General features: G+C 37.4%; 1 protein-coding gene across 2 annotated transcripts; it reads left to right on the top strand.

The window, feature by feature from the left end:
* The first annotated feature begins 2181 nt into the window (after window positions 1-2181).
* LOC309486048 (DNA damage-inducible transcript 4-like protein) lies at window positions 2182-6044 on the top strand. Of its 2 annotated transcripts, XM_082153127.1 has the most exons (3): window positions 2182-3546; window positions 3870-3986; window positions 4826-6044. In XM_082153127.1, exons 2-3 carry the CDS (start codon window positions 3899-3901, stop codon window positions 5326-5328), a joined length of 591 nt encoding a protein of 196 aa, XP_082009253.1. In that variant the 5' UTR covers window positions 2182-3546; window positions 3870-3898; the 3' UTR covers window positions 5329-6044. The 2 variants fall into 2 exon arrangements, with proteins under 2 accessions (XP_082009253.1, XP_082009254.1); XM_082153128.1 differs by lacking the exon at window positions 2182-3546 and having other exon boundaries at window positions 3557-3986.
* Window positions 6045-13609: the final 7565 nt, after the last annotated feature.

The raw sequence follows: 13609 nt of genomic DNA, 5'->3' as shown, positions 1-13609 counted from the left end.
GCTCTGCAGAACATAAAAACCACATACACAACAAAGCTCACACACTAGACAGCTAGAGACAACAACAAACACACAAACCAAGATATTGGGCAACAGGAGGGGCTATAAAGCCGTCTCAATGGTCACAGACATACCTGTCCATTAAATGGCGAGCAAATGTCATTTTAAATAGTCTTCTTGATGTGATAGTTCTGATGTGCTGTGGGATCTCATTCCAGGTTTTAGTGAGCACATAAAAAAAAGATCTCTGTCCATAACAGTTTCTATAAGCCGGTAAAGGCAAAAGTCCATTTGTAAAAGATCTCGTAGTGCGCTCAGACCTTGAGCTAAGTTTCGGAACCAATTCGGTTAGAGCAGTTACAGTGTGTCCATTTGAGATTTGATAAAACAGGTTTATCCCATGGCTTATTTTATAGTTCTGGAATGTCAAGGCATTACACAAAGATAGTGCAGTACAGTGGTGAGTCCAGCCTGGAAGCCTGACATGGATCTTATGAGCTCTATTATAAAGTCTTATTACTGGTTCAATAATCTCATTTGTTGTTAGTGACCAAACAGGTAAACAATATGACAAAGTGGACAGAATGATGGCATGAAGAAAGGTTTTTGAAACAGAAAGCAACAAGTATGGTCTAATTTTGCTATAAACATATAACTTTTGGTTTAACTTTCTGGTTAGGGTTTGAACATGTTCTTGATAAGTAAGATGTGAGTCAAGATAGACTCCCAAATACTTATATGCTGATACAGTTGAAAGCGTTTGATTAGAAAAAGTGATAGGATTGGATATGGATAGCTGTCTCCTAGATGAATAGAAATACATGCATTGTGTTTTCTTGACATTAAGTGTTAAATGATTATCTTGCAGCCAGTTATGTAAATATTGCAGATCTGTGTTAAGTTTGTAATTGATTGTGTCGATATTAGAACCAGAAAGAAAAATAACAGTGTCATCAGCATATAGCAAAGAACTAGAAAAATTCAAAACACAAGGAAGATCATTAATATACATAAGCTTCACAGTGAACTCCGAGAAAACGCTACTTAAGCTCCGCTGCTTTCTTCGACCCTCTCTGTCTCTGGTCCTGCACTGTGCTCACTCAGTGTGCAGTGTGAGAGGGGGAGTGGCCAGCGGCTAGAGCGGCAAAAGCCAATGTGTGCTTCTTTTAACGATATATTTAACGATATATTTTGCATTTCTAATCCAAACAACGCCAAACTTGGCACTGCACTTACTCGAGCCCGTAGCAAGACACCTGTCAAGTTTGAAATCCATCGGACTAACTGTTCGAGAGATATACGAATAACAGACACACACACACACAGACAGAAAGACTTTCCTGTAATTTATAGATAGATATAATATTCAGAAGTAAACAGCGTAGCTGACTTACAGATTCAGTTAACATCCACAAATGCATAAGCACGACGATTCAGGGAGCAGGCTACACAGTGAACTCCGAAAAAACGCTACGTTTGATTAAACAGTTTGTGAATAGGCTACTACAAATGATGGCCATGAATAAAATATAATATTGAGAAGTAAACAGTGTAGCTGACTTAATGTTTAGCTGACAGAGTGTTTATGTCAGAATGTTTATTTTTAAACCACAACCCTCTAATGTCAGAATGTTTATTTTTAAACCACAACCTTCTAAGTGCTTCTTTTACCGAAATATTTAACGATATATTTGCATTTCTAATCCAAACAACATCAAACTTGGCACTGCACTTACTCATGCCCTTAGCAAGACACCTGTCAAGTTTGAAATCAATCAGACTAACGGTATTGGCACAATTTCACCTGTTGTATGTCAGTCTGGTTACTAGGAACGTAGTACAACCTTTGGAACATGAAAAAAGCCCTTTTGGTGTTTTACAGTAATTGTTTCTGAAAATAATTGTTTACTGTAGTGTAAATACATGAAGGGAGGTATTGGCAAAATGTCAGTTAGTCAGTCTTACCAATACAATCAAGCTTTGGAATTTGAACATGTCTGTTTTTTTATGTTAAAAGTCATTTTAATTAAAACAAATTATACGTTTTAACCACTTGGAATTGGAATTGGCATCATGCGGCGTGTTAGTGTGTCAAAGCATTCTCGAGTATAAATATGCAGCTATAATGAACGATTGCACGTGAAATGAATATTTCATGTCTATATACAATGGCTGTTAAAACTAATTGTGGTATTGATATCTTTGTAAGACTGCTGACTCTATAGAACAGTGGCACGGAAAACTAACTTTACCATGCTCTGAGATCCCCCTAAAGTGGTTCAGGAGCATTTCTGTTGTGTTGTGGCTTATTTCCGATGTGTTGTGGCTTGATTTCATTGTGTTGTGGCTTGTTTCCATTGTGTTGTGAACTTATGTTTGCTTTTAAAATTTTGTTGTGTTGTGAACTGCAGGGCCTAGTAACTGCCATGACATTTCTTTAAAAACATTTCTAATGTAATACATTTCTCCAACTCCATCTGTTTCTCTTTTCCCACTTGCATTTTCTCTCTCACTCTCTCTGCTTGTGTCAGTCTATGAGATGCACTGATGATGACTAATACATGTGACCAGGATCTTCCTGAGGATGGCTGGATTTCATATACTCTGCCAGTTACGTGTTTGTATGAGTCAGATTTCATGGGTGAAAACAACATTCCAGTGCTGTGTGGTTTCTAAATGTCCCATGTTCTGTAACTTTTGACATAACATGGATGTGTAGCAGACATGCACAAAAACAGCTTGCCAGAAGGCCGTTATCTCAAGTAATCTATAAACTATAGTTTAAAATACACACTAATGAACTGAACATATAAAATAGCATCGGAAAAAAATGGGAGATATTAATTTAAATAACTTTTTTAAACCTGGAAATCACACTTCGTCGACATTTAAATGTATACAATGCACAATTACACAATGCACACATTTTAGCAGTGCTGACTGTACTGGAGTTCATTGACACATATTTTGTTGTAAGGAAGGATCTGTCTAGCCAAATAATAGGATTTTGTTTTGTTTTCAACAGTCTTCTAAATCTTACATTTAAAAATTATAACTGAATCCTGTGAAAGATCCTGTGAGGGATCCTGAATCCTGAATCCTGTGAGGATCATGGTTGTTGGTGGTGGTAATAACAACAGGTAGCAACAAACTACTGTTTACCAAATAAATAAATAAATCAATCAATCAATAAATAAATAAGAAAGAAAGATCTAATGCCACTCAGCAATTGGGTAAAGCGCTGGCACATGTAGCAAATCACAATCGTCGAAACAAACAGTCGTGGATCTCAAGAGCCTAAAGTGCGAACTGGTTGCCCGGTAGAAGTCAGTACGTTCCACAATGTAAAACGTGCGCTGATTGGTCTGTGATGTTTGATACGCACGTGGGTATAGAGAAGCTATAAATACTGCTTGAGCTAGTGGCTTCTCTCATTTGTTAGTCTGTGTACACGTGAATGTTGAAGGAGGTGTGTGTATTAGTCTTTGTGCTATTGAAATAAGTTTTTGTATGAATTTATTTTAAAATTATATCCGTTTTACAAGGGTAAGTATATTATATTTTCGTTTTTTTTAATGTCGTAGTATTCGATACGTAAGTAAGTGATACTCTGGTAAAGCATTTTGCGTTTGAATGACTGCAACAACAAAAATGTGCGTTTGTTAGTGATTGCAGCTATGCAATATGTAACCTTATTAATGTTTTTGTTGTAAATCTCGAACTGCGTAAGCTTAATCATCGAGACTATGAAAAGTGAGCTTTAATACTTTTGCTCGAATATAATTTAGGCATAGGCTACTGGATAGAAGTTTTGCATCGTTCCTTCTGGTGTGTAGCATTTAGGCTAATCCAGAATCTTTATTTTTCAGCACTTTATACAACTCTAAGGATTTTCACAATGGTTGCAACAAGCACATTAAACAGAAACTCGGAATGCCTCTCTGGATTTGCTGGTAGAGGATATGACCTGACTTGCATCGATCATGGTAAGATAGAATTGGTAAGATTTTTCCATGTATAATGTTCAGTGTCTGTGATTTGTGGAGCGCTAACATGATTTTCAAACAATTCTACTGGATTTGAGAGCTAGACTTGTTTACTGCACTCAGTGCGCTGATGGTGCAGAGCTGCAGCGGTGATGTCATGTCAACACCGATGAAGTCATTCTGTTATCCAGATCATCTCCTTTGTGGCCACGACTTTAGGATAGAGTAGTAATCGGGATTCTTAATTGTTACTGTGTAAATTAGCTATTGAAAATTAGATACATTACATGATAATTGTGGTCTTGCTAAAATTACTAGCCTACCATGCATTTTCTGAATCACCAATTAAAACGTTTTAAATTGCTAAATGCATTTATTAATAAAAGCATTTAGTCTAGTTGTTCCGTTCCACTTGATGTTTTCAGATTTTGAGCTCGAATTTAGGTGTAGTGAAATTTAACAATTTGTATGTCTAAATTACTTTAGTAGCCAGTATTATAGTACAGTATAAAATACGGATGTTCAATTTGAAGCCTGCTAAAAAAATATTTTAAATGTGGGGTGAGGTTGGTTTTCTATTATAGGAACGTGCTCAAGAAATGCTTTTTAAGGGCTATTTAAGGGGTTTAATATTTGTTGTAGCCTAATCCTTCTCCCTTTAAGTTGGTGCTAGATAGTAAATGTTATCTGAAAATGGGTGGAACCAAGAATCCATGATTAAATACCCAATATCAGATGAAAAATATCCAATCTGATGAAAACCAGTAAATTAATAATGATATGTTCCCAATATATCATGCATCCCTAAGTCTAACCTCATGTCTGTTCTCTCTCTCCAGAAATGGACTTTTGGGAACGATGTTTGGCAGAGCCTTACTTGGGTGCTGAAGTGTGTGAGGAACAGACATGTCAGCAGCTCAGCCAGCTGCTTGAGGGCTGTTTGTCGAGGGCCAAAGCCAGCAAGCTGAAATGTGCCCATGTGCTTGTGCCAGAGACTCTCACCCTGCGGGTGGCACGGGACATGCTCAGGTTGGCAGCAGGGGAGCCGTGTGGGTTGCGGGGCTGTGTGCTGGATGTGCATCTCGAGCTGGAAGAGCAGCAGCACCACCGCTGTGAGAGACTCGAGCGACTTGCTTGCGATGCAAGTGTGGTGCCAACCTTTGAATTGACGTTGGTTTTCAAACAGGATGGTGGTGGCTGGCCGAGTCTGAGGGATTTTTTGCGCATTGGTACGTGTTTCCCACCTGGTACCCACCGTGCACTTAAGCTTCGGCCTGGGTTTAGGCTTATTAAGAAAAAACTGTACTCCTCTGCAGCTGGAACTATAGTTGAGGAGTGCTGAGATAGATGAAGGTGGTGGGAAGGGCTGGAGTTTAAAGATACATTTGAATGCACTTTATGAATGTAAGAGTCTGCTGGGGAAGCAATACTCAAGTTTTTTAATCAATAGAAGATTTTTTGTCTGGTGGTTTTTGTTTTTTGCCACAAAATGACATGGAACAAAATGGAGAGTTGATTGTTTATTGGTATTTACTGTAGTTTTTGAAAGCATTAAGGATAGTGTTTAATAATGGCTTTGACCTCGTGCCAGCCTCATCTAAAATGGTCATAATTATGCTCAAATTAAGGGTTCACGAAGTATTATTATTATTTTTTTATAATCGCACATTCATCATTAGATGTGTTTTCAAAGTTGTGTTGTTTGACTGTTGAAGACTTAAAAAGTACAGGAAAGCATCACCCTAAAGGGGGCCATATTTCTGAATGTATTGGGTCTGTGCTCATGAATGAAGTCTTACAAATGTAAATTTCAAGATTTCCAACTGGTCACTTTTTTTCTTTTTTTTCTTTTTTTCCTGTGTAAAGGTCACTGCACAAATGTTCTTGTCTTTATCCTTCAACACTTGATCTTTGTTTTATTATCTTCCCAACTGAATAGACTTCTATATTTTGCCTGAAGTACTGGTACAGCAACTAAACATTTTTATTTATAAAGTTCCTTTTATAGGAAGTTGAGAGCCTTGTCTATTTTGACAATAAACTATATTTTCAAAACTTTGCAGGTACTTTTTTTGTTTGTTTTTTTTTGTTTGCTTTTTTTTTTTTTTTTTTAATGTATAAAACAGTTGACTAATATATAGCCTATGTTAAACCAGATAATTCTTTTTTTTGTTTACCTACTTAATGTCAATGGACAACACTTGGACACACTCAACTTCTTTGTTATTCCAAAACCGCTTTTATTGAATCCAAGCTTAGAAAACGACTCCTTTGGATTTGTCACATTATGAACGTAATAGTGCGATGAAAGACCGCCTCTGCAGAATCAAATCCTACTTCTACATCATTGCGTCTTTGGCCCCGCCCACTGGTACGTTAGTGAGATGAGCAGCAGAGAAGAGGGCTATGGGATCGCTGGACTAAAAATAACATAAACCTTCCAAAGAACAGTAATGCTAGGAAAGTGGTTATTTATACATGTCTGCCATTGGCAATGCTCATCACTGCAACCTTTCATGCCAAGGTGTATATCTAAATATAATGCTATAATCAACACTTTTCACAATTATTTAATCTCAATAGCTGTAATGGTAATACGTAGTAAAAAAAAAAAAATCAATGGAGTTCCATATGTAATAATTTCATATGCAAGATGTTAGCCAATCATAGCACTGGGTGTTTACATTGAAATCTCACAGCAGAGACACCCCTTCCAACAGTGTTCAAATCAGAGGGCTTAAATCAGGGTAGAAAATGGCCTTTTATTTCTAAATGACAATATTTGATGTAAAAATCATACTAACATAAGTGCACCTCAGGAAACATTCAATTAAAAAAATGCAGTTCATGACCCATTTAAAGTGCTAAAAGCCACCCTTTTATGGCTTTGTGGTATCATGAAAGACATTTATATTTTAGGTCACCAAACTAGCTAGCATGTGCATATGAACGTACAGGAAATATATACAGCACTTGTTATATTTCACCTCTTCTGTTAAATTAACTTTCCTGCTTCTTGGTGTACAGTGGAAGTAACTTAATTTCTTATCCAGCAACTTCTTGACAACCTGGAATATTTGAAATTTACTTGGTGTAAGTACTTAAGCACTTATCCTGAAAATGGACAGCTGGGTTTGCAAGCCACATTTTGAACAAAGATCATTAAAGGGTTGTTTTACAAAATTAGTGAAGACATCTCATAGACTTCCATCGTTTTTAGATTAATAAGATGTTCTAGTCCGAACCCTAGCCGTAAATATTTTCTCACAAGGTTTTTCATGATATTTCACTATATTAGTATAGTCAAACCTGTACACAAGGCTTGAATGTGTGTCTGCAGCTGCAGGTGATAGGTGCTAAGTCAGCAAAATGTATCATATTAGCACACACAAGGCACACAAAGGCGTAAAGCAAGCAAGCATAAAAAAACTGTGTTACGGCTTTCAATTAAGCTGCTGGTATTGGTAACAGGAGTGAGCAAGTGATTGATGCGTACAAACTCCATGAACACAGATGTAAGATGCAAAACTGTGTCTTTATTGTGCTCCAATTAATAAACATTGCTTCCAATTAGCTTCCTGTGGTGTCCCATTCTTTGAAGTTCACATAATACAAATATGAAGTCCATACCTTGCAGATATGACGCACACATTGTCCATAGTCCATATTGTTCCTTGAATGTTACTCTTTATCAGTGAAGCATGGTTAAGCACCATTAAAGGGATAGTTCACCCAAAAATGAAAATTAGCCCATGACTTACTCATCCTGAAGCCATCCTAGGTGTATATGACATTCTTCTTTTCAGACGAATACAATCGGAGTTATATAAAAAAAAATGCCCTGGCTCTTCCAAGCTTTATAATGGGAGTGAATGGGCACTATTTTTTTAAGTGCATCATATCCATCATAAAAGTGTCCCAAACAGCTTTTCAACTAAAATAACTAGCTTCCGGCAGACGGCCGTACGCAAGTCGACTTACGGCAAAAGAGTAACACTTGATGATGTTAGCATGAATTTAGTATTGGCGCGTGCCACAAGTGCAGCTCTCTCTGCGCTCATACATACTAACTATAGTTACTAAATGCAGTGGCACCCTTTGATACATTTGAAACGCTGTCCTAAGGAACAACATCATTAACATTTACATGAACCCCTTCAGATATTACAGATTTAGACAGCCATACGTTCACATGTTCAGTAAAGAGCATACACATTTTCAAAGAGATGGTCTTGAAAACTAGATTAAATTCTTTCCTAGATACTGGAAATTGGTATCTCAAAATAAAATCACAAACGTCACTCTATTACAGAACCAGTTTTCAAGAAACAAGCACTCCCTTTCGATACCGGAACGAGGATTGTGTCAGAGTTTTCCTGACGGTATGGGGAGACTCTGTTTTCTCCTAAATACCGAAGCCTGACTGGTTCACGTCTGTGCACCTGCACAGACAAATGGCTTTTCAGCCCGCCCGAACGGGTGGAGCCAACTGGCTATTTAAGTTGCGCTCAAAATCATTTCAAGTCAGAATTTTTCTCCTTCAGCGTGAAGATCATCTCCTCGCTGACTCCGAAGACTACGACGACACAGAAGCCTTTTCTCTCACCGTTAAAGCAAGCCTCCTGCCGTGTACACTTTGAGCGTGGATGGGGTGCGCCCGCCGTCCAACAGCACCTGCAGAAATGACAAAATAGAAGCAATCTCACAAGACATGGGGTCTATGCACCAGATAAAGATACACCAGAAAAAGGTATAACTTCTCAACTGCAGCTTTCCAGCTAAAAGCAAAAGATCAAATTTCACAGTGCAAGCAGAAAGCAAACTTTTTCATTCTAAAAGAGCGAATAGAGCGATGTTTGGTTAAAAAACATTTTGCCTTACTTATATGTCGTGGAGGAAAAAGGATACACCAAACTTCCCCCGCTAGAGGACCCAGGTGAAAAAAAAGTGTACTTTAGTGCACTAAAAATACACTTAAGTACAAGAAAGTACATTTGTAGTACATTCATATTTTTTGTGCTAAAAACAACTGTAAAAATAATACACTATTAATACACTAATTAAAAGTATATTTTTACTTTACTTTGACAAAAAAAAAACCCATTAACATTTAAATGTTTTATAAAAGTACTTTTGACATAGTTAAAATACATTTTTACAATAAATTAGTTTCCATAAATATAATATTATTGTATATTCTTATATTTTAAAGAATTTAAAGGTGTATTTAAAAATGTTTTAAAGATGGGTTCTATTGCTCTAAGGGGGGAAAAAATTTAAGCTGAAATAATATTTTAAAATCATGTTTAAGTTCATCTTAAGTTTGTATAAAAATAGCACAGTTGATATATTCTTATATTTTAAATAATTTATAAGTGTATTTAAAAATGTATTAAAGATTTAATCTAAAGATAAAATTGAAGCTGAAATAGTATGTTAAAAGCATATTTAAGTTCATCTTCAGTGTGTCTCAAAATAGCACATGCAGTTGAGTACACTAAGATGATCTTAAGTTTATATTAAGAAGTACTAAAGAACAATTTTTAGTATATTAAGTACAAAATAAGTGCGTGAAAATAGAGCACTTTAAATACATTATGGAAGTGTATTAATTGCACTTAAATAAAATGTATTTTAGTGTACTTTTTTAATCTAGGAATACATTATAAGTATAATTTGTATATAATTACATATTATTATTATTATTATAATTTAAATAGTTTATTATTGTATTTAAAGATGGTTTCAATTATACTAAAACTGGTAACGAAATACATTTGTTGAAAATATGAAATAGTATATTAAAAATACACTTTAGTTTATCTTCAGTGTGTCTCAAAAAAGCACAATTGAGTACACTAAGATGATCTTAAGTTTATATTAAGCAGTACTAAAGGTAAGCTTTTAGTATATTAAGTGCAAAATAAGTGTGTCGAAAATAGAGCACTTTAAGTACATTATGGAAGTGTATTATGGAAGTGTATACTAAAATGTATTTTAGTGCACTTTTTTTAATCTAGGAATACATTCTAAGTATAATTTGTATATAATTTAATATTATTATAATTTAAATAGTTTATTATTGTATTTAAAGATGATTTCAATTATACTTAAAGTGGTAACAAAATACATTTTTTAAAAATATGAAATAGTATATTAAAAATACACTTAAATTCATCTTCAGTGTGTCTCAAAAAAGCACAATTGAGTACACTAAGATGATTTTAAGTTTATATTAAGCAGTACTAAAGATAAGCTTTTAGTATATTAAGTGCAAAATAAGTGTGTCGAAAATAGAGCACTTTCAGTACATTATGAAAGTGTATTATGGAAGTGTACTAAGTGCACTTAAATAAAATGTATTTTAGTGCACTTTTTTTTCACCTGGGGCCGCTGTCGCTGTGCACCTCTGCCCACCCACAGCACTCGGATGGAAGTCTAAAGCCCACAAAACGACCATGTATTCACCTCCCAACCCCCTGTTCAGTTCAGGGAGTTATTTTTGCAGCCAGTACTGCCATCTGCAGTTACAGTGAATCAAATAAAAATCAAACACCTTCACAAAAGGAGCATTCCTCCTCCACTTTATGCAGCTGCAGGCTTCAGCCCCCCACCGTAGTGCTGCCATCTGCAGCCGCTACTTCCTTGTCCACTAGAAGGATGGCGTTCGAGGGGGTAGCATACCAATATACAGTCTTACCATTCAGACTGTCCCTAGCTCCACGCACTTTTATAAAATGCATGGATGCAGCTCTCTCCCCCCTGAGGCAATAGGGAGTTTGCATCCTAAATTACGTAGATGATTGGTTGCTCTTAGCCTTATCGAAAGAGGAACTGTGTGCACACAGATCTCTGCTTTTCAGCCATCTATAGAGAGTCTGGGGTTCAGAATCAACATAAGCAAGAGCTCGCTGTCCCCCAGCCAACGCATCGCGTTCCTGGGGCAGTGTTCGATTTGCCTGGATTTCGCAGGGACACTCTCTGAAAATTCAGGTGTTAGCATCGGCATTCAAACCAGGGATCAACCTCCCCTTGAAAACTACTGGGCCTCGTGGCAGCAGCCTCCTCAGTAGTCCCTTTGGGCCTGTTACACATGCGGCCACTACAACAATGGTTAAAGGCCCACATCCCACCTCGAGCATGGCGCGATGGCCGTATCATTCTAAAGGGGGTCGCACACCGGACGAGAAGCGCCGAGCCGTGTCGCGTCTAGGACAACTCGAGGTATCGCACACCGGACGCGCACTTTCTCAGTTTATGGCCAGCAATATTGTTATGTTTAAGGACATTATGGAATTAAGATAATGTCTGTACTATGTTATGATTGTACTGTACAATTAAATACAATCGTTGCTAAGTCTGCAGTCTGAACACTTTACCTCAGAGCGTCCGTTAACTGAATGAATTGAGAATATCACCTGAAAATCCGATAACATCAGCAATTTTCATTCAAGCAGCTGATTTCTGTAAATGAATGTAAACTAAATGTATATTGCAGCACAGGGTAAAGTCAGTATATAAGTCTGCAGACTTAACAGACTTAACTACGATTTGAGACAAATAAATGTAAATGTAGTATAAAACTATGTAAATGGCGCTCTGTGGCGCGGCAGGATTTTTAACAAGGTCCTGAGCCGTTGCTGGGCACCGCGGACAGACGCCGAATGGTGCCGCTGGTGTGTGTACACTCATAGAGAATAATGTGTTCGAATTTTAAAGACGTGGCACTGCGCGACGCGGCGCTGTGCTTCTCGTCCGGTGTGCGACCCCCTTATGGGTGACCCATGGCTGTTCCAGAGTCCTGAGTGGAACTGGGCTCCGTTTTCAAAAGCAAAGTGTTCGTTACAGATGCCTCCAAGACGGGTCGGGCTGGCACATCAACTGCCTGGAAATTATGGCAGTGCTTCCGGCCTTCAAGGAACTCCAGCCAGAGCTCAGAGAACCATGTCCTCATCCGGCTGGACAACATGACAGTGGTAGGCTATATAAATCACCAGGGTGGTCTCAGGTCCTGTTTGCTGAACAGACTGGCGTGGCCTCCTGTGGGGACAAAACAATCTCCACTCAGTAAGAGTGATGCATGTGCTGGGCTCCATGAGTACAGGAGCAGATATTCTGTTCCAGAATAACAGTAAATATTAAAAAATTAACAATAAATTTTTCAAGGCTTGTACCTTGGAACCTATTTCATGGTTTGCGTTCTCGAGCCACCAGGCACTGTTTTGTGCAGTTGAGTGGCCGGACCGCATTAAGGGTTTTCTGTTAGAACGGTGTCGTATTAGCGGCCCCTAAGTTAATAACTAATGATCGTTGCGGACGGGAATCAATCAAAACTGACTTTAGCTGGAAAGTAACTTTATTCTAGAGCTGCTGTAAAGCCAAAACAATCTCTGTTACATTAATTTCCTATTATCACTGTAAAGCTGCTTTGAAACAATCTATATTGTTAAAAGTGCTATATAAATGAAGGTGACTTGACTTGACTGGCTATACTGACATAGGCTATAACATCGTGAGTCGTGACTACATGAAAAGAGCTTTTACTGTTATAAAAATACAGATTTGTGAGCATTAGTGGAACTGAAGTTGTCAAAATAAACACGAAACACACGTGATCGTTGTCATTCGGTGAATCTGGCTAATCGGCTGTCGTCATAAGAGCTTGTGCAGCCGCTCTTGAGAAGCTGCACCTGCTGAGTCACCTGTCTGCTCTCGAATCAGATGATTCTTTGATGCCATACGTCACAGTCACGTGGTGTCTCAAGTCGGGCAAAATTTCTAACCACCATGCACTGCTTCAAGTCAGTTGCCAAAGTTGAACAAGCATAAATTGGCCGCATCCAAGTTCTCATACTTACTAGTAGGCGAAAAACAGTATGTGACAAAAGAAGTATTTCTGAATTCACAGTAGGCTACTCATAAAAGAGTAGGCAAAAACAAAAATGCATCTCACAGGGATTACCGGTGATCGGTCTTGCGCAGATTATGCTCATCTCAAATGAGCCTATGGACCCTTTTCACATTTACGGGCTTCTCCGAATCGGGAGTCGTTATAGTTGGATAAAATTCTGTAGCTGGGAACTAGTTACTAGTACATTAACTAGTTTTTTGTAATTTATACAAAGGTAATATAATGGTAAATAGCCTATAGTGTTATAAATGTAGCCTACATAAAAATAAAATAAAAATATATATAAAAAATTAAAACGTATCATCACAGTCTGCGAAAAGGGTCCATTGGTTGAGTGTACATCGGTTGTATACTCATTATTTGCGGTGCATTATGGGGTTGAATTAGTGCAGTTGATAACGTCAACAGTGGTCCCAGACACCACTACAAATGACTGTCCGCTCAAATAGTGCCCTGTTTAAAGGGGAAATTATGCATAAAACAAAAAATATATTTTTAAAGGCTTAATTCTCTTAATCAGCTCTGTTTCTTTCAAATAATTTAGTATTTAGACTCTCTAATCCGTAAGTAAGCATTAGAATTCATTCTTCCACTCCCATCTTCTAAGTTTCCTTTTCAATGTTTCATGATTTGAAACATTCTTAAGCATTGGTGGCAGTTACAATACAGACCTTCTATTGCAGTATTCAGATTTTTTTTTGATATTAGTATA

This window comes from Leuciscus leuciscus (assembly GCF_965113295.1).
Source record: "Leuciscus leuciscus genome assembly, chromosome: 2".
Taxonomy (NCBI): Eukaryota; Metazoa; Chordata; class Actinopteri; order Cypriniformes; family Leuciscidae; genus Leuciscus; species Leuciscus leuciscus.
This window is presented reverse-complemented; position numbering and strand designations above follow the sequence as displayed.

Excerpts from the sequence above, each read along its gene's own strand:
- LOC309486048 (XM_082153127.1), top strand. The coding sequence starts at position 3,899 with ATGGTTGCAACAAGCACATTAAACAGAAACTCGGAATGCCTCTCTGGA. Across the intron at positions 3,987-4,825 it reads CCTGACTTGCATCGATCATG|AAATGGACTTTTGGGAACGA; the intron begins GTAAGATAGAAT and ends CTCTCTCTCCAG.